General features: G+C 35.5%; 4 protein-coding genes across 6 annotated transcripts; 3 read left to right on the top strand and 1 right to left on the bottom strand.

Annotated features, from left to right (window-relative positions):
- Window positions 1–1,301: 1,301 nt before the first annotated feature.
- On the top strand, window positions 1,302–3,229 carry LOC131020717 (LIM domain-containing protein PLIM2c-like). Of its 2 annotated transcripts, none has more exons than XM_057949718.1 (5): window positions 1,302–1,522; window positions 1,606–1,705; window positions 2,209–2,237; window positions 2,333–2,422; window positions 2,730–3,229. In XM_057949718.1, exons 1-5 carry the CDS (start codon window positions 1,382–1,384, stop codon window positions 3,090–3,092), a joined length of 723 nt encoding a protein of 240 aa, XP_057805701.1. In that variant the 5' UTR covers window positions 1,302–1,381; the 3' UTR covers window positions 3,093–3,229. The 2 variants fall into 2 exon arrangements, with proteins under 2 accessions (XP_057805701.1, XP_057805702.1); XM_057949719.1 differs by having other exon boundaries at window positions 1,303–1,522; window positions 2,212–2,237; window positions 2,730–3,226.
- A 1,101-nt stretch (window positions 3,230–4,330) lies between these two features.
- On the top strand, window positions 4,331–14,292 carry LOC131020644 (K(+) efflux antiporter 2, chloroplastic-like). 2 transcript variants are annotated; one of them, XM_057949590.1, is made up of 21 exons: window positions 4,331–4,489; window positions 5,586–7,173; window positions 7,379–7,550; window positions 7,685–7,775; window positions 8,123–8,259; window positions 8,352–8,411; window positions 8,518–8,637; window positions 8,838–8,906; window positions 9,032–9,097; window positions 9,349–9,438; window positions 9,675–9,779; window positions 9,904–10,032; window positions 10,320–10,529; window positions 11,464–11,613; window positions 12,200–12,253; window positions 12,379–12,437; window positions 13,076–13,142; window positions 13,226–13,402; window positions 13,590–13,646; window positions 13,818–13,892; window positions 14,013–14,292. In XM_057949590.1, the coding sequence occupies exons 2-21, from the start codon at window positions 5,591–5,593 to the stop codon at window positions 14,133–14,135; spliced, it is 3,594 nt and encodes a 1,197-aa protein (XP_057805573.1). In that variant the 5' UTR covers window positions 4,331–4,489; window positions 5,586–5,590; the 3' UTR covers window positions 14,136–14,292. The 2 variants fall into 2 exon arrangements, with proteins under 2 accessions (XP_057805573.1, XP_057805572.1); XM_057949589.1 differs by having other exon boundaries at window positions 4,333–4,489; window positions 5,514–7,173.
- A 69-nt stretch (window positions 14,293–14,361) lies between these two features.
- LOC131020713 (phosphomannomutase) lies at window positions 14,362–17,746 on the bottom strand. Its single transcript, XM_057949709.1, has 12 exons — window positions 17,565–17,746; window positions 17,385–17,474; window positions 16,801–16,845; window positions 16,570–16,636; window positions 16,386–16,462; window positions 16,088–16,123; window positions 15,700–15,755; window positions 15,523–15,622; window positions 15,298–15,393; window positions 15,135–15,224; window positions 14,922–14,973; window positions 14,362–14,716 (listed from the first exon to the last, which is right to left on the bottom strand). The coding sequence occupies exons 2-12, from the start codon at window positions 17,451–17,453 to the stop codon at window positions 14,664–14,666; spliced, it is 741 nt and encodes a 246-aa protein (XP_057805692.1). The 5' UTR covers window positions 17,454–17,474; window positions 17,565–17,746; the 3' UTR covers window positions 14,362–14,663.
- A 763-nt stretch (window positions 17,747–18,509) lies between these two features.
- On the top strand, window positions 18,510–20,890 carry LOC131020734 (uncharacterized). The gene is made up of 6 exons (XM_057949745.1): window positions 18,510–18,639; window positions 19,248–19,335; window positions 19,462–19,526; window positions 20,213–20,281; window positions 20,358–20,407; window positions 20,492–20,890. The coding sequence occupies exons 1-6, from the start codon at window positions 18,562–18,564 to the stop codon at window positions 20,601–20,603; spliced, it is 462 nt and encodes a 153-aa protein (XP_057805728.1). The 5' UTR covers window positions 18,510–18,561; the 3' UTR covers window positions 20,604–20,890.
- The last annotated feature ends 39 nt before the right edge of the window (window positions 20,891–20,929 follow it).

Raw genomic sequence — 20,929 nt, 5'->3', positions numbered from 1 at the left:
GAAAGTCATTCCGGATTTTAAGTCAATGGAATAACGAATACACCTAGATTTGTATGGATTTTAAAAAGTCATGAACGAATACACCTAGATTTATATGGACTTTTAAAAGTCTTGAACGAATACACCCAGATTTCTGCAGACTTTTAAAAGTCTTGAACGAATACACCCAGACTTTTAAAATCCATAGAAATCCATCAAATTCCACAACGAATACACCCCCCTTAGATCATCAAACATTGAAACAAATTCCCTCTATTTTTTTTTTGATAAATTTATAATATTAAATAAAGAAATTAAAAGGTCGCGCCACAGAAGATTCGAGGCCAAAGCTATCAAATTGTTGGGCTGGCCAATTTTAGTAAGTGATCTTTCTGTCAAGACAAAAGTAATGAATAGTTATTTTCTTTGCTGATTTGGTATATTATCGGCGGAAATAAATTTTATTTGAGCCCAAACGAGTTTGAGAAAAAAATGAGCAAAGCACAAAAAACTTTGGATTGAGAAAAAAATGCTATAGAAGTACGAAATTGGAACCCAAGCTCGGGGAGGTAGAATATGGACCCAAAACTGCCCAAAGCCTAGAAACAAAATCTAAATAAATAAGTCATATTTTGATCTTTTAGTAGAGTCTTCCATATAAAATAGAAAGTTTGCTTAGATAATATGGGTGCTAAGACCTCATTCTCTAACACCAAAAAGGAAATCAAATGTCAAAATAATAAAATGGGAAGGTTTTTTTGGTCTCGGCACCTGTATCATACAGACCTTTCATATACTTTAATATGATACTCATAAATTTCTTATTAGACATTGTGAGTGATTCGCACCATACATATATTCGCACGAGAGCATCTGTAATAAAAAAATCCTTGTTACGAAGATGACAGTCCTCTCCAAATCAGGCAACACAAATTATATTCCCCACTTCCAACATGCTAATAAAATCACCCTCTCCCAACACTCACACATAATTCATATAAATCATTACCTTGTTTGGTACAAATTACTAGTGTATTTTCAAAATATAAAGATAATTATATAAATTTTTATTTCCTTTCAGCATTATTTATGGTAAACATGATTTACATATTAATCAACTATTCACATGGTGTAATGATAATTACTTTTATAGTAGTATAACATTAACATATTGCATGTTTGAATATAGGGAGAGTGGGAGGGACTAACTAACATAACTACCAGCTCCCTCCATTTCCCCACATTATGGGATCTCCAATCACGCCTCGAATCTCCGTTCCACCACAGGAAATATAATAATGGGATCGGTATAAATGCGGTTATGTCTTTGGGAAGAGGGAATTTCTTTAGTTAATTTATTAAATTAATGCAAAAGGTCTTAATTCATCAAAATTAATTAAGCATGGCATCCACTTTCACAGGAACTCTGGATAAATGCAAGGCCTGCGACAAGACTGTTTATTTCGTTGATCTCTTGTCTGCTGATGGCGCCACCTACCACAAATCATGCTTCAAGTGCAGCCACTGCAAGGGCACCCTTGTTGTATCTATCTATCTCTATCTCTCATTTAAATTTATATTAATTAGTTTCATTCACATTTAATTCTATATTTGTTAATTTTGCAGATGAGCAACTACTCCTCCATGGATGGCGTGCTCTACTGCAAGACTCATTTCGAACAGCTTTTCAAGGAGTCTGGGAATTTCAGCAAGAATTTTCAAACTGGTCAGAAATTTAATTAATTATAGTGTAGTGCTAGTTGGACAAAATTGGTCTGATAAAAAAAGTTAAATATTTTTAAAAATTGATTTATTTAAAATTTTCGGTTCAAATTTTGAAAAAAGATTTATTTAGTTTTATTATTTTATCCACATTGTAGTTTTTTTAGTAATTTTTGTATTTTGATAATAATAAAATTAAAAAGGTCATTTAAAAATTATAAAAAAACTACAATGCGGAGAAAATAATAAAATTAATTAATTTTATTTTTGAACTAATTTTTTTGAATAAATTTATTTTTAAAATTATTAACTATATTTTATTTGCACATATTTTGTTCAAATAACATTATTGTACTGCAAAAGGAAATTATAATTTCTTATTGCTATATCCTTTTGGCTAAAATAGGATGTTGCCTCTGTAATATTACATACATCTCTTGATTTTTTGTAATCTTTTATTTGAACTCTACTATTTACTGATGATGCATTCATTGGGGTTTGGATCAGCAGGAAAAGGAGAGAGGGAAAACTCACTTGTAAGAGTTTATGCAATTAATTGTGAAATATTGAACATATAGAAGTGTAGATGATGATGGCATTTTTATTTAGATTTTGATGCATTTTAATGCAGACAAGAGCACCCAGCAAGCTGTCTGCCATGTTCTCTGGCACCCAAGACAAATGTGCTGCCTGCAGCAAGACTGTCTACCCACTCGAGAAGGTTAATTACATCATAAATTCCATTTTAAATACATTTATAAGCAAAATATACATGGATTGAATAAAAAAAAATATTTTTATTTTAAAATATAAATTAGAAACCAATTTCAATTCTTACTTGTTGAATAAGTTCGTGTTCCTACATTCGAATGCAATGAAAGCAGAAATTCTATTTTTTAAAATTTTACATATTCATAGACCTTTCATCGCACGGGTATAACATTAGTATTTTAAAAATTCCAAACTCAAAATTTAGAAAATATAGTCTTCGTCTCGTCAATGAATTTTTTCTGGCTCCGCCACTGCAGATGAATATGGAGGGAGAGCCATACCACAAGTCATGCTTCAAGTGTGCCCATGGGGGGTGCCCCCTCACCCACTCCAACTATGCTGCCCTAGATGGGGTGCTCTACTGCAAGCACCACTTCCAGCAACTCTTCATGGAGAAGGGAAATTACCAGCATGTCCTCGACGCCGCCTCCCACAAGAAGAGCGCCAGCATGGAGGCCGTCGACGTCGACGCCCTCGCCGAGGACGCCGCCGCCGCCGGGGACGAGCACGCGGAGCCGGCGGCCGAGGCAGCCGCCGACGCCGCCGAGGATGAGCCCGCCAAGGAGGAGGAGAAAGCTGCAGATGACGATGATGCTGACAAGACACAAGAGCAATCCTAGATCATGTTTGTTTGATTTAAATTCTCTGGGAGTTATATATATATATAGTCGAGTGTTATGAGCATTTTTTTAATTTTTTTTTAATTTTTTTTTTTTTGGGGTTCTGAGTTTTGGCACTATACATGACGTATAAATGTTGTTGTTCCTTTTTTTTGTAAGTGTTACGCATTAATATTGCAGTTGCAGGACTACTACTATTATTACATGCAGAGATATTATTTGACGAGTTGTACACCTCAATAATATGTATTATTCAATTTTAATTTGGTATTATATTAACTTGTTTTTTGATAGACAAGGTGTATATACATATCTATTGGAATATCATGCGTGATAATTAAAATAGTATGCAAACATCTATTTCATGCAATCTTTTTTAAAGGCACTTACAAAAATTCTTGAGGCACTGTTTTTGATAAATATGTCACTTTTGTTATTTTTTTATGTCCGTAAAAAGTATGTTATTTTCTCTTTTAGGACATAATCTTACATATATCTTTTCTTTACTATATTATTTATTTTTACAAATACCACTTAATTATAAAAATTCACCTCTTATTCAATTTCAACCACTCAATTCATATAATGATGAGATCCTTTTTTCATTTACATAAAATTATTAATTATTTTATTAAAATTTGTGCCCAACTAAAATAACATACTTAGACGGATGAGGGGATCAAAATATGATATTGATTATTGTAATAAAAAGCGAAACCATATCCATTTTTTTGTGAGAGAGAATCCCAAATGTTTCTTGGAACATATTTTCATAAAGTTATTACTATTATTATTGACATAACAAGCTCAAAATTTATTGAATATGATTCGAATTCGGTATGGTAGTTAGTTGACAAGTTAAGTACATAATAATAATAATAATAATAATAATAATAATAATAATAATAATAATAATAATAATAATAATAATAATAAAATGTTGAAAAAGAATATTATATTTTATATCGTATTTTACTTAAAATCTATATGTAACGAACACAATACAAAAATGTCGAGATAAATCATGTGTTGAAATCAATAAAAAAATCGAACTGAGATAGTTGACTTACTAAAAAGTAAATATAAACAAATTAATTGTACGTTTAAGCAAACAAATATAGCATAAAACAAGAGATTAAACGGGCTCCACAGATTTATTTATCGGGAGGAATTTGACTATTTATCCAAACTGAAACCGCCAAAAAAATATATAAATATCCGAAATAAAAAATCTCGTTCACTAACCCTGCCGTCAAACTATCCGTTCACGTGAGGCCAATCTCGTTACCGCGAACTAAACTTCGTTACCGTTTCCGTCAATGGCTCCTCAACTTTTCTCCCCTAAAAAATTTCCAACTCCATTTTCACTCAGCTGGATGCTTCGGATATTGTTAACGGTCAGTTCTGCTCTACATTTCTCATACTCACTGCGTGTTTCGAGTTTCCTGAGTGTTTCTCAGTTTTGTATTGTGTTGTTATGCATGAAGAGTAGTATTGATTTGTATATAGTACTTGTTAGTGGGGTATGAATGCATTTTTCTGCGTTTACTGTGATGAATTTCGTTGGATTTGATTTGTGCACCGAGTGTTCGATGCTAGGTCACTGAGAGATGTGTGAGAAGTGAGATGGAAATGGAAAATGAAAATAAAAATCAGTGATTGATTGGTGTGATCGTGATCTTAAACAGCTTGAATGTAGAGATGCTCAATATCTTTTTGCATGTAGTATCGGTATTTATATGTCTGTATTGGTCTATTGTATACTCGGCATGTGATATATTAAGAGGATGTTTGATCTAAGCTTATTTTAGACGACTTCTAAGATGCTTCAAGAGCTCTTAAGATGTAATGTATCAAGAGCTTATAAGTTGACATAGTATTTGGATAATTGAGCTTATAAGCTAGAGAGAGAATTATGAGTTAGAGAGAGACACTTGTGGAGATATGTAATTCGAAGGCTATATTATGGTTTATGAAAATAACAAACCATAGTAGGGCTATTTTTTCAAATTGGCTGTTGCTTATAAGACAAAGAAAAAATAAGATGAGGTTGAGGAACTATTTTTTTGGAACTTCTAAGCTGTTGGAGCTTATTTTCACGATTTATAAGCTGTTTAGGAGTTTATTTTGTCAAAACTTCTCAAGAGCTTATAAGCTCCTAAACAACGTTTTAGGAGCTTATAAGCTCAGCCAAAAACCCTCTAAGTGTTGTGTGCGAAGATGTAGGATATGTTGGGAGATGAGTGGCTTTGCAATTTGTGTGTTTTACACTGTATTTGGATGCTCACATGCAAGGGCAACTGGGAATAGTTCCCAACTATATGCATTTCCTTTAATGTTAAAGGCTTTGGATGGTGGTAAAGCTTTCATTGTTCCTTGAAGTTCTTTTTTTTTTTCGGCCTATGTATTTGATGATTTCAGGTTGAGCTGAAGCCTGTGATTTTCTGGTATCGTGGAGGTTGTATTGATGCACATTTATTCCTTCTGAATTAGGAGTCATGGAGGTTGCATGTAGCCTATCATCTACAAATGTAATTTATGGAGGTGAAATTGCAAGTTGCAGGGCAGTGGAGTGCTTGAATTTTTCAGCAAGTTTGGGGCATCGAGGTTTTCACTATAAATCGTTTGGAGATTCAAGACTTGTCTTGGTAGCAAATTCACCAAAGAAGTTGAAGAAGAAGAAGAGTTTTTACTGTGCCAGTACTGACATTCCAAGAGTTTCTAGTGAAGGGAATTTTCTCTTGTGGAGTTTTAGCTTTAATAACTCTTCCATTTATAACATCAGTGATTTCAAAATTTTGAAGCATGTGGGACTGTCATATTGTCAGGGAAATGATTCAGTAGCTTATATAAATGGAAATAGTGGAGATGTAGAAAGTAGAAACGATGACATTAGCCTTGACTCTAGTGCCTCCATTGAGCAATCAGGGGAGGCAAAAGGAGAATTTGGGTCTCCTAGTTTGGATGAATTAAGAGATTTATTGCAGAAAGCACTGAAAGATTTGGAAATTGCACGACATAACAGTACAGTATATGAGGAAAAAGCCCAGAGGATATCAGAAGCTGCAATAGCTTTGAATGATGAGGCTACAAACGCTTGGGTTGACGTAAATGATGCCCTCCAGAACATCCAAGAGATAATAAATGAAGAGGCTATTGTTCAAGAAGGTGTCCAGAAGGCTGCATTGGCTCTTTCTTTTGCTGAAGCAAGACTCCAAGTGCTCTTGGATTCAATGGAAATTGATACAGAAAACAACAGGTTACCTAATGTAAAAGAAATCAATTTTGGAGATGGTGGAGCTAAAGAATTTAATCAAGAGGAAGCACTCTTGGCAGCTCAAGAGGACATACAAGAGTGCAAAAATCATTTAGCAAATTGTGAGGCTGAGCTAAAAAGGGTTCAAAATAGAAAAGCTGAGGTGCAAAAGGAAGTAGATAGGTTGAATAAGCTAGCAGAACAAGCTCAAGTCAATGCTTCGAAAGCAGAGGAAGAAGTAGCCAATATAATGCTTTTAGCAGAGCAAGCTGTTGCGTATGAACTTCTGGCTGCACAGTGTGTTGATGATGCTGAGATTGCACTGCAGAGGGCAGAGAAGAACCTTGCCCTTCCAAATATCAATATTATAGATCCTACGGTTGAGGGAACTATCTCGACAGAGGTATCTCAAGTAATTTCTGCAGATGGTGCTGTTGAGGGAGACTTGAATCTTCCACTTGAGGTTGCAGAAGTACTTGAAACATTTCCAGATGCCCAGTTGGAGGAACAAAGTTTCCTGGATGATAGTGACAAAGAGAATGGAAAATTAAGTTTATCTAAGGATGCTGAAACTGAGCCTGAGAAACTAAAAACTATACACAGCAAGGTACAGGAAACGCAGAAAGAATCAACAAGGGATGGTTCTCCTTTAAATGCTCCAAAAGCATTTATAAAGAAATCATCTCGGTTCTTTTCGGCTTCTTTTTTCTCTTTTGATGCAGATGAGGAAGAGTTCTCACCAGCTTCAGTTTTCCGTGGTCTTGTGGAGTCTGCTAGGAAGCAATGGCTAAAGCTGATATTTGGGTCAATACTTGTTGGAGCAGGGTATGCTTGCACTTCTTCCTGGAGAATTTTAAAGTGGCTTCTGCTGACTGAGTATTCACCTAGTTAATTGAGTAAATGAAAAATAATAATATCTGAAAATGTATATGCTTATAGTAGTTCGCTCAAATGGAAACTGGGATTCTTCTGATTTTTGTGTATTGAAAAGCATGATGATTTACAAATACATTGCTGATATTCATCGCAGAATTGCCTATTATAACCATCGTGGTGAAAAGATAGCTCAGTTTTTTCAGCAGCCAGACATCAGTACCACTAGTATTGGTGAAGTATCAACTACTACAAGACCTTTGGTCAGAAATATAAGAAATCTTCCCAATAAATTAAAGAAACTAATGGAGTTGCTTCCTCATCAAGAGGCAAGACCCCACCTCTCTCTCTCTCTCTCTAATGTTGTTTAATTTTTTTATTAAACCTGTCCTTCCCATGTTACTGTGATATGATATCCTTGTGTCTCTATTTCTTAATTTAAATAGTTCTGATTCTTCTTCAGATAAATGAGGAGGAAGCTTCCCTGTTTGATATGTTATGGTTGCTACTTGCAAGTGTTATATTTGTGCCTATTTTCCAAAAAATTCCTGGAGGTAAGTGGCATTTATGTATTTGCACCACCCTAACCCCTGAGGTTATGATGAAAAAAAAAGGGAATATAATTTCATCAGGCTGTCAAATAGTCGATCTTCATACAGACAATTCATTGATACAAAACACTGTTTCCAGTTGAAGTTCTTTCCTGGCACCTGGGCTTCATATACTAATGCCTAATAGTCTATAGTATAAATTAGATACATTTATCCTCAGGACATATTTTCTATGTTTATGTTTATGTTTATATTTGACCTGCTATCTGTTTTAATATATGAGATCCTTTTTGCTGCTGAAGATTGTACAACAAATTCTAGTATTTGAATCTTCTCCGCTGAAATTGTAGGCAGCCCTGTTCTTGGATATTTGGCTGCTGGGATCTTAATTGGACCTTATGGTCTCTCAATTATACGTAATGTTCATGAAACTAAGGCAATAGCAGAATTTGGAGTTGTCTTCTTACTGTTTAATATCGGCCTTGAGGTAGAGCACCATGCCAATTTTGGATTATTAAGATTCATTTTCAACCTGTATGACTGTGGCCATTCGACCTTTAACTCACTGTTTTCTGGCAGCTCTCTGTTGAGAGACTAAGTTCCATGAAGAAATATGTTTTCGGATTGGGTTCCGCTCAGGTGACTTGAAACTGTATAACTTTCATTCTGAAGTAGGATATTCATTAGATAGGATGATAAAGCACCATCACGCGACTTAATTTTTAACGTGCCTGAATAAATACAGGTCTTGGTGACAGCTGTGGCTGTTGGCTTACTTGCTCGTTATGCTTCTGGGCTGCCTGGTCCGGCTGCAATTGTCATTGGCAATGGCCTTGCTTTGTCTTCGACTGCTGTAGTCCTTCAGGTAGGCATTCTTTGATTTTTTATCGATTTTTGTGAAATCTTGGGTTTTATCAATCACCCCTGTTTTTTCTATTAGCTTAATTCCATTTGAAAAAACTTGCTTTAATATCTCTTTAATTTTTGAAAAAGTAACTTGGTAAAAATGTGTTGAGATATTAGTGCCACATAGCTAGTTAAAGAATATCTGTGGCACATTTACAGGTATTGCAGGAACGTGGGGAGAGCACATCACGCCATGGGCGTGCAACATTTTCTGTATTACTCTTCCAGGTATCAGCATACTACTCTGTAGGTTTAGTATCTATTTCCTGTTATGTATGTTTGCTCCAACCAATTCACGTGACTTTCTTCATTAAGCTTGACACCTATTTACGTAATTTCTTTATCTATTCTAGGATTTGGCTGTGGTGGTTTTGCTTATATTGATACCCCTTATTTCACCGACATCATCCAAAGGAGGGGTAAACATTTCGTTATGTTATTATTTTTATCTTACCCGAACAAAGAATTGTATGACATGATAACCCATTTGGGTAATATTTTATTCTTTCATAATTGTCATTAAAATTAAGTTAGGTCATAAGATGCTATATCCTTTTACAAGTACCACACTATTCTTGTGTTTGTTTATTTTATTGTAATAGGTTAAACATCTTCCTAACTGATACTGCAGTTGATGGGTTATGACAATATATACCTTTATGGGTTTCAGGTTGGTTTCCAGGCCATTGCAGAAGCTCTTGGGGTGGCTGCTGTTAAGGCAGTTGTTGCCATCTCTGTCATAATAGCTGGAGGACGCCTGGTAATAATATATGATTCCTTAAGGCATGGTTGAACCAATCTCTGTTCGTGGTGGTGGAGTTTATCCTGTCGACTGGAATCATATTGATAAAAAGTTCTGCTAAAGCTATTGCTGCTAAATTTGACAGGATTTTCTACATGTTACAAGCCATATTGAGCTTAATGTTGTTCCTACTATAAACTGTTAGGTCATTTATCACATGACAAAATGACTTCCAGTTTTTCTTCCTTGTGCAGCTGCTTCGCCCAATCTATAAACAAATTGCGGAGAATCAAAATGCAGAAATATTTTCGGCAAATACTCTTTTCGTTATCTTGGGGACTAGTCTTCTAACTGCCAGGGTGGGAGAACTCATACGACTCGTAGTTTTTTCAGCAATGTTATCATTTATTGTTGTTGCTCATCATTATCATATTATTTCTTGCATATTATTAGTAATGTATTTGATACATCTTCTAAACGCAGGCTGGTCTTTCCATGGCTTTAGGAGCATTCTTAGCAGGCTTGCTACTAGCAGAAACAGAATTCTCTTTGCAGGTTGAATCTGATATTGCTCCATACCGCGGACTTCTCTTAGGTCTCTTCTTCATGACGGTAAAATCCCATATTTGAGTGACTATAGTTATTGTTTGTACACTGTTCACACCTCTCTCTCTCTCTCTCTCTCTCTCTCTAGTTTTTCAGGTTTTGAAGTCCTTTTAAATGTAGCATTTCACTGTCTATTAAACTTGCTTCCAGAGTTTCTATTCCGTGCAATTTCATCTTTGAATTAAATGCTTCATTTGATTGTGTTTTTTTTTAACGTTTCTAGTGCCTCTTAATAGTCACTTTTGCTACTGTTTCTCTCATATATCTCTTGCAAAAATGCTATTTGTTTACAGGTCGGAATGTCCATTGATCCAAAACTTCTACTATCGAACTTCCCGGTTATTACAGGAACATTAGCTCTTCTAATTGCTGGGAAAACCATCGTGGTTGCAATTATTGGTAAACTTTTTGGCCTCTCAATCGTATCAGCAGTAAGAGTTGGTCTCCTACTAGCACCTGGTGGAGAATTTGCATTTGTAGCTTTTGGTGAAGCTGTCAATCAGGTTCCTGTTTTCATATCTACTGCTTAGTAGTGATATATTTTCTTCTTAGAGAGTTAACCAACACCTTTTTATATCTCACATATTAATTTTCTGGTGCAATGCTTTTTGGTTGAGAACAATGTTGTTGATCCATATCCCATATCATAAGTGTTATGCTATGAGTCTATGACTTCTAAGACAGTGTGTTAAGAGTTTGGGTGTGTGCACTTTGCTTGTAAATTTATCACAAGAAAATGAGGGATACTTTTTTTTTTCCTCCCTTTAAATCCCTTCTTTCTTTTCCCTCATTTTCTATAAGAAAGAATTTCACCCTTTCTTGTTCCTCCTTTTCACTCCAACGAGGATAATATTATGATAGGGAAAGCAATCGCAAAACAGTAGCACGAAGACGATAGGAATTCTACGGAAGTACCAAACTATCACATCTGCCCAAGCTCAACAGGTGCTGCTTCAAAGCAATCAAAATCCTAGACAAGTCCATTTGCTTTAGTAGCTTCCTGGATAATTCTTCTAAAAATAAAAGGCCGGTTAAGCCCACAAAAGGAACCAGCGGCCGATAATAATTAATATTATAGAACTACTATGTCTTGCTCAACGACCAAGCCTATTTCTTTGCTCTTCGTGCATAAACCCATGGCTGCTGTGGTGTAACACAGTGGCTTTGAAATTCAAAGTTCACCATAATTTTTTCGAGTTACATCGACAATGCTTTGTATAGTTGCAGACTTGCAGTATATGGCTCTGAAGGAGGCATATCCTGTTACGTATCATCCTCCTTATGATTTTCAACTCACAAATAGGGATACTTGTTAGAATATCTACTTGCTATGGGTCGTTGGAACTCAAGTAATAGCATAAGCATTTGGAATGTGTGAATAAGTATTTCAGCTCAGTACTATGAAACAATTCTGTAATGATTTGGCCTTCTTTGCAGGGTATAATGTCTTCACAGTTGTCGTCTTTGCTGTTTCTCGTGGTTGGGATATCAATGGCCTTAACTCCTTGGTTAGCTGCCGGAGGCCAATTTATAGCCTCTCGCTTTGAGCAGCATGATGTTCGAAGTCTATTGCCTGTGGAAAGTGAGGTGAACTGCAAAAATTCCTGCATGAATTAAGTGTCAAGCGTTTCACGGCCATGCTGGCAGTGTTTTCTTCTCTTAAGGGGGCGTTTACTATTTAGGATTGATAATATACATAATTGATTATTTTTATCGTCATCATTAGGATTTCTCCAATCCTACCCCTTCCAGTGGGATATGAATCAAGCAAGTTAGCTCAAATTGTAGAAATGAGCAAGTGCCTTGGGGTATCCCAAAGTTCCAATTTGTCTTAGAGTAAACAATAAATTATCATATACTATTTTTATCTATCTAGGCTAATTCTCAATGGTAAACTCCCCATAAGTGTTTTAAATCGTACAATCCTTTCCCACTGTCAAGATTTTGCTATTCAATCTAGCATTTTTTTATACTTATACTATTCTTGTGATTTAGGAAGATACAACTGCAAAATGAGTGACTCAAACATTCTTTTGATTGTTTTTAGCAGTGTGGGAGAAGGATTTGGTGTTCAGATGGTTCTGTGATATTATACACACTGACTAAAGCATGTAGCTTTTGGCTGTATTAGTACCTTTGTATTTCTAATTTCCTTTATTGGAATTTTTTCTAGACCGATGACTTGCAAGATCACATTATTTTATGCGGTTTTGGACGTGTTGGCGAGGTATTTTCTGATCTTCAATTCATAGTTCTATGAAATACCTAAATTATCATTATCAACATATTTGGTTTGTTTCAGTTTGAGATTTTCATCATCTGGTATATCTGATTTTCAGTTTGATATTGCAGATTATTGCCCAGCTTCTTTCTGAAAGGTTGATTCCATTTGTTGCACTTGATGTCAATAGGTATAAACTCTTCTCTTTATGTGTTACAGTTTGAATAGTTTAGAAAGTTCTTAGGTTCTAATCTTTAAATGTCATGATTCATGAAGAATCTTAGAGCATAAAGTGAGGTCACAATGCAGTATTCTCTTAACCAAAACTCTACCATTTTGTCAGAGTATGATAGCCATGCATATTATCAACTCACCATGGTTCTTGGATTAGCCTGATGTGTGGGGTGTGGTCATTTTTGGTATCCATTATACTTGCTTCTTGGAGGTCATGAGCATTTTTTATGTTGCAGCCACATTGACATCGCATGTCACAACAATTTAGGGTGGTCTTCCAAGTTCCACGAAAACGTAAATGTGGACAAATAGGCTATTTGCTTTAGCTTATGTTGAACACAGATAACTTTGTTCTACCCAGAGTTCATGGGCAAACTTACGTGGGTCATTAAAGTGGATCTCAGATATGTGTAATATCCCATTCTAAAGTTACTTCTACATTTTTTATAAACAGAAGGGATACTTGGGTAACTTTTGAGTTTCATGTAACTTCAGTTGGAAAAGACAAATTTTGATTTCTGATAGGGTTGGATGAGTAGGCTTCTCTCTTTGCCAGAACTTGGTATAAATATATTCGACGTTTCATCATTTCAGCGATCGAGTTGCATATGGACGCGCACTTGACCTTCCTGTTTACTTTGGTGATGCCGGTAGCCGTGAGGTGATTAAAATATTTCAGAATTTAATTACGTTTCTTAAAGAAATGAAGGAAATCTTTTTACTAGCTTTGATTTCTTGTTCTAGGTCCTCCATAAAATTGGTGCTGAAAGAGCATGTGCTGCAGCGATAACCTTAGATAGCCCAGGAGCAAATTATAGAACTGTTTGGGCTTTGAGCAAGTATTTTCCCAATGTGAAAACATTTGTCCGTGCTCACGATGTCGATCATGGAGTCAACTTGGAAAAAGCTGGTGCAACGGCGGTATCCTTCTTTCATTTCTCTTGATATATGTCTCCTTTCTATTGAATTATTTACTAGAGCAGTCGATACATACATGATACATGTATTTGTGGAGTATTGGTAGGGATCTATCATCATTGCTACTTTGTTCTTGTGCATAAGATATAAAAAGATCTATGATTGAATAAATTATTTAAAAAAATTTCAGGTTGTGCCTGAGACGTTGGAACCCAGTTTGCAGTTAGCAGCTGCTGTCCTTGCACAAGTAAGTAAATTGCCCATAACATTGTTTACTCAACTCTCTCTCTCTCTCTCTCTCTCTCTCTCTCTCTCTGTATGTGAGAATGGGAATAGTTAGGCTGGATTACTTCAAGATCATAGCCCTTCTGAAGGCACAGAAACCCTCAGTTAATTGATAGTGACAACGTTTTCGCAGGCAAAGTTGCCCGCCTCAGAGATAGCAGCTACGATTAACGAGTTTAGATCCCACCACCTCTCCGAGCTAACAGAGGTAAGCAGATTGTAACCATTGGAGGTCTCGTCGTATGTAAAAGAGTGTCTGCGTGTGAGCGTGCATGCTTGCACGTGTGTGGAAGAATATTGGTGATCAAACATGTTTCTCCATGTGCAGCTTTGTGAAACCAGTGGAAGCTCTCTTGGTTATGGATATTCCAAAACGAAGAGTAAACCTAAATCTCAGCCCTCTGACTCTTCAGATGAAAACCAAATCCCTGAAGGGTCGCTGCCGGTATGATCAGAGGAGGGGTTTCTTATGTTCCCTCCCATAGGTAAAAATAGCATTTGCAGATTAATTCTTTACCCATCATCTGTAATAATACTCATGAAAAATATTGAAAATACAAAATTTGGTGACTCTTGAATGGAATTCATAGCTATGAGAGCTTGGGAAATGGCCTATATATATAGTGAATGTTAAGACAATAAATACCATTCACATTCAATGTAATAACACTCGTAAATTTGGGGAATTAAGCAAGTTGATCATTCAATAAATCAAGGGGGCATAATCTGCCATTCATACAATAAAGCATCCAATGTCTACTAAACATATCTTAAATATGGATAACAACAACCTTTCTATGTATACTAGAAGAAATGATTAAAAAACATCATTTTAATTGTCTGTGAAAAGAAGGATCTGTATATCCCAGCGCTTTGTGCTCACCTGGGTAGACCTTCGAATTCTGGATTTTCCCCGAGGTCTACGAATCACAAATAGCTCCAGTCGAAATGTTGGAAAAATCAGAGGCCATCCATCTTGCTAGTTCAGGAAGAGTTTCGTACACTGATCTATTGTGTCATCGGGGCTAGTAACTGGTATCAAGAAACCAAAATACGAGATGATAAGGGGAACGATTTGAAGAAAAAAAAGGTGCTAATAAATCATGGTTGCAATCAAGCATTCATCTATACTTTCTTGTATAGTTCAAAACAACTTGAGATTTGTATAAGCCTGAATTTGGAGGCAGTTAATTTATTGATTGAATGACGACACTAGGAAATGGGAAAATGCACTCACCCGTGTGGCCTTTGGTCCTTTCCGACTCATATATCTCGTAGTCGTTTCCTCCCTAGTCAGATAGAAAGGAAAGGGGAAAGCATACATAATTTCCATTAGATGGCAAGTATTGTTTAGAAAAATAATTGTAGAAACAATAACAGGTTATATTTTATTAATTAGGAGTAAAGGAAAAAAACCAGATTAGTTTCTACTGTATAATGACTAGACAACCTTGTAGGTCTTGTCTCCAAAGAAGTGAACTTCTTGAAACTCTTCCAGGTATTTCAAGCAATATGTTTTATCCCAGCCTTGGGGAAAAACCTGCCGGAAAATTTTTGGTGAGGCACAAAACTACATTAAATGGAAACATAGTAAACACAAACAGTTAGCTTACATCAAAACTGATTTGTCCACCAATGGAAAAGGTAAGGTTATACTGCGCAAACTTCTCACGTAGCACCGACACCATTTTGGGGCGAACGTTGTGAACCTGATTACATTTATGAGCTCAATTCTATTAAAGTAAATGAGAAGACAAGTTCTAAGGATAAAATTCAAGTGTCTCTCAGTTATGATAAAGATATGGTCCTTCCTCTCGCTCCTAGGTAAAAGATTATACCTTGTCATACTTTTCAAACTCATCTCGCTCTTCCTGACTGCAGTTTCTTCCAATGGGAGAGACATTAAGCATCCCATTTCGAAATTCGATAAATGTTCCCCTAGAGTAAAAGAGAATGGATCTGAGATTCCAATCAGATATGACCGGGTGCCAAATGGGAGCTTTAGTTTTATTCACCTTTTAATGGGGATGTCCAAATCAGCAATGTAGTGGAGAGAGAAGTTAATCAATTCCTGTAATATTATTAACAACACATCAAATGCATTCTAATAAGAAATTGTATTGTGAAATTAGTAACCAGCATTCAGAGAGCCAAAAAGTAAAAAAATGTCATATCTGCCATCAAATTTGCTGGTATGCATCCACAGAACAAACTCACAGTGCAAAGTCAAAAGATAAAGTTATCAGTTTTTAACTCCACTGTAGATTCTATTCCTTTCCGAAAGACATCTCTGATTTTTCAGAGGTCAGACGTTCACGGTAACACCGTTCAAGAAGGTGAAGCATGTGTGATAGCGTAGTATCCAATACAAATAACTTAACACACAAGGTGGCAAGTGCTAACCTTGAGCTTTTCTTCTCCAAGAAATGACTTCAAGCTCTGCATGACATATATCAAGTCATCAAATGAGAAGGTAGCCAAACGAAAAAGTACGTGATAATTGGAGCACGTCAATATCTCCAACAAGCATATCAAGTATTTAAGTGTTTTACTGGTTTAATTTTCCATTATGACTACAAAAGCCAAAAGGACAAATGTATTCCAACTATTTTCATTTTTGCAGGAAGTAAGATGAAGAATTTTCTACCACCCGTCTTTCAGGTTTTTAACAGATATGATATGTTTGAGTCTTATACAATACCTGTGTTCCAATCAACTTTCCATCCTTGTAAGCAACAAGGCCATTCTCAGCAAACATATAATCGTAGTCATCAGTAACTGCACAGAATGAATTGACGGCATTTCCAAAAATTAAGTTGAAGTAAAACCATGTGATACAATGTTTAGAATTGTGATCAGGATCTAGAAATCAAAATGCAGGTGACCTGTTTTTCCAAGCTGTTCTGCTATCTTAACAAAATCAGAACCTCCAACAACGCCAATAGTTACAACCTGAAAAGAGATTAGTACAAAGTTTGATATGCATTGTCTTGTTTTCCTCTACTGAAGTATGTTTTTCAAGGTATCAAGATATAAGCCTCCATCACAACACAACACTACTCAACAATGAACTTTCATGCAGCCTGAAAATGAAGATCATGATCAAGATCAAGTACCTTTCTAAGGTCTCGCATAAACTCCAACATCTTAGGAGTAGCCCCCTGCAGCAAAACAGTTGAAAACGCTGAATCAACTCACAATCAACACACTAACATGTAAATGAACAAGCGTGAATAGATGCAAACAGTAAGACCCGAAAAGTAATACTCATCTAACTTATTTATATCAACTAATATAGCAATCAAACCTCTATATACTAATAGTCGATGGAGCACATAATTTTATGAACTGAAAGAGATATTTCATCAAGCACTATTTTACTATTTCAAAGTTAACTGGGATCGTAAACGGTATCATATTACAAACGTTTTTAATTTATTGAATAATAAGTTATGAAGGTTCTCGTCTAAGTTTTGACTAATTCAGCTCACTACCCACACTATTGCTTAAAATCCTCATCCACTGCAACCAAAATTTCAGCTCGAGAAAAGGAATTCCACATGTTTAACACAAATCAACAATGAGAATCAACATTTTAAACCATAAATCCAAGCCGCAACGATAAAGAAAAAACCGTTATACTTAACAAACTGCTGTACATTTTGGAAATTGGAAAGCAAAAAACAATCAATTTACACACCTTTCTGGGAGCAGTGAGCGTGCCATCGACATCAAAAAGAGCAATCACGCCAGGTCTTCTTGCAGCCATAATCAATTTAAACTTTTCCTACTGCAGGCCAAAATTCACTATGCTTTCAACTTCCGAAACTCAATCACGTTGAACAAAACACACACACGTACGAACTGGAAATGTACTTACAAACTGCAGTAATTTGAAAAGAGAGAATCAGGTGAACTCGGTAAATGAAGCAAAAGGTAGTGAGATCTGAGCTGAATGAACAGAGAAATTCAGAGAAATTTTAGAGCAGATCTGAAAGGGATGGCAGTTGCTGTTGGAAGTGGCAATTGGTTTTTAACTTTTTATAACTATTGCTATTGTTTAACGACAACCAGACGCAACAGCCGATAGGATCCTATTATCGTTGATGAAATGTCGTAAATACCCTCAACGTTTAATTAATTTACGTATTTATTATTTCCTCTCTCCATGAAACAAATTCCCCCACCTCAATTACTCCACTAATTCAGTAATTAGAGGACCCAATTTATCAATATAGTTATGTAGAAGGATTTATGAATATAATTAACGGTGAATAAATCATACGTAATTATGTAAAATAAATCACCACCTTTATTCAATAACTCGATTAAGAGGGTGTTTGGCTAAACTTATTTTAAAGAGCTTATAAGATATAGTTTCTTAAGATTTTATTAATTGTCAAAGTGTTTGGATAATTGAACTTAGAAAGAGAATTTCTAGTCAAAGCAAATAATTTTTATTAGAGAAAAAAAATTAAAAAAAATTAAATTAAAATAATATATAATAAAAATAAAAAATTATAATTAAATTTATTTTTATAAAATGAATGTTGCTTATAAAACAATGAGAAAATAAATTGACGTAGAGGAACTTATTTTTTTTACATCTTACAAGCTTTTTTACATCCGATCTAGATTCACTGTTTTCACCTCTGATTCCACTCTCTCTCTCTCTCTCTCTGCTTGTGAGTGGCAAAAAACAGAATTAAAATTTAATACAGTAGATAATTTCGTTTGGGCCCAAATCCTATTAACCCATATCACATGTTGTGGGCCGGGCCGGGCCCAACACACTACTTTAACTATTTGATTTGTAAGGGTCGAACTGTTGCTGCATTGCAGCATTTCGCTTACACAGAAACACTACCAAACTCAGAATGGGAGCGCCGGTGAACTCAGCGGAGCCGCCGCCGCCGCAAGATGCGGCGGCGGAGACCGTCGACGCTTTGCTAGAGGTACTCCAACTCATCCGATCAACTATTTCTTCTTTCCTTTCTATTTCTGTTGCTAATTAGAAAAATGTTAGTAAAGTGTCCAGCTAAATATTCACGAAGAATTTCAGTAAAAGCTACGTAAAATTGTGGTTTATTGAGTTCTCATCTGAATTTGTGGAGTTTCTCAGGAAGTATAGTGTAATAGCTTTTTTAGGTTGATGTGATACGCAAAATTTACCGAATTTTGGTTCAAGTACAAACAAACTGCTCTCTGTATTTTCATGTTTCTTTTCTTTGTTATTGCTATTTAGGTTTTTCTCAAATTGAGTTGAGTATTTTTATGTATTTATTTTTAAAAATTAGTAATTGTGTAATGTTTCTTTGTTTGTAATTGCTATTTAGGTTTTTCTCAAATAGAGTTGAGTATTTTATGTATTTATTTTTTAAAATTAGTAATTGTGTATATATTGAGGATCTGAAGGTCTCTTACTGCCGGCTAATAATGTTGATCTATGTACAAGTTTGAGCTGTTAATGATTTCTTTGAATTATGTACAAAATTGTGATTCTGTTTTATGTTTGCCTCGTTTATATTGTTGTATTTTTGACTCGCCTGCATTTTATGAACAGGCTGCTAGGTATGATGATATAGACGATCTCATGAGTATAGCATCTGCTGGTGTTTCTCTGGATTCGAAGGATTCGGAAGGCCGCACAGGTTGCTATTGCCACATTATGATACAATTTACGATAGATAGTTTTATAACTTATTATGGTGCTTCTTCAGTTGATGTTTGGCCTTTTCTCTGCGTCGTCTGATTTTGTTTGCTCTGCAATGCTGCAGCATTACATATGGCTTCAGCAAATGGGCATCTTGACATTGTTGATTATCTTATACGAAATGGGGCGGTAAGGACTACCGGTCTCACATCTGATTCCAGAAAGCTGTAGTTTTGGTTATTCAGCTTAATTTCTTTCAATGGATTATTTACTTTGTTTTTGTCATTGATTTATTGTCTATTGAGAAGTTATGATTTTATCGTTTCCGACTTTTAGGCTGAATAAGTATGATGAGATGTCTCTGAGTGATGTAATGTTGTAGGCTGGCTTCGTGTGCAGCTTTGTATAAGAGAATATACATCTGGACTTCCTGAATTGGTGAATTTTGGTAGTGTTGAAGTTTATAGTTAGCTGCTTAGTATAGAGGGGGTTTAGAGGTCTATTGATGATTACATATATCTTAGTTGCTTAAAGCTATCTGTCGTAACTTGAAAGATGGCATATTTTGTGTGCATTTGTGTTTTCTTTTTGTAATGTGAGGAAGTTGGTGTAAAGCAAAAACCCCTATGAGTGATCGATGCTGTAATTTTATGATTTTCCATGATTTTGGTAAAATTTGCATGAAACTAAATGGTGTTTCTTGTTTTTTTGCTTTTATCTTTTATTTGAGAGAGAGACCACTACATGGTTTTGAATGCATATTTTACAATGTCATCTCCCCCCGTCCCCTCATATTCTTTTATTTAATTGTAGTAAATCATGAATGCTTTTTATCGGCAGCGGAAGAAAGTCTTATTTCCTTTTCTTTGTAACAGGATGTTAATGCTTATAACTTGGAGAAGAACACTCCTCTTCATTGGGCAAGTCTCAATGGCCACATTGAGGTATTAACCTCGTTACAACATATGCTGAGCAAGCAATATTTATGCATGCGAGTTTATAAGATTAAATTTTCTGCAGGTTGTGAAACGTCTGATTCTCAGTGGAGCTGATATCTCGTCACTGAACAGGTTCGTTTATTCTTACTTTCATTTCATATTTTCACCAATATTTGGATTTATTTTTCGTCCCAGCTAATGTTGGCTTATCATCAGCCATGAGAAAAGTCCCGTTGATGAGGCAGTCAGTAGGGGAAAGATGGATGTGATCGATGCCATCAACGAAGCAGCAGCTCAGGTTGATCTTGCAAGAACACAAGTTTCGTAGTCCTGTTAGTTCGTCCAAAGAAAAAATGATACCGAGCTCAAAATTCTCCCCTCATACGTAATACTAAATCCGTTGGTGATTGAGATCCCTTTTGATGACCTACGTTGTTTTGAGGGGATATTGGAATCAGTCGATGCGTACAAGTAAAATAGTTATCAGAGACGAAGTTGCAGTATAGGTTTTTGAAATTCTGTAGTTTTGATGTTAAGTTGTATCTTACAATTGACGAAGTTTTGTTATGCATTGCCGGAAATTATAATGAAAAGTAGGTGATTTTTAGTTATAAATTTGCGTCATACAATTGTGTCCTTAAAAGAAATTTACAA

This window comes from Salvia miltiorrhiza, chromosome 4, assembly GCF_028751815.1.
Source record: "Salvia miltiorrhiza cultivar Shanhuang (shh) chromosome 4, IMPLAD_Smil_shh, whole genome shotgun sequence".
In the NCBI taxonomy this organism is placed as follows: domain Eukaryota; kingdom Viridiplantae; phylum Streptophyta; class Magnoliopsida; order Lamiales; family Lamiaceae; genus Salvia; species Salvia miltiorrhiza.
The sequence above is the reverse complement of the archived record's forward strand: the minus strand, read 5'-3'. Positions and strand labels throughout refer to the sequence as shown.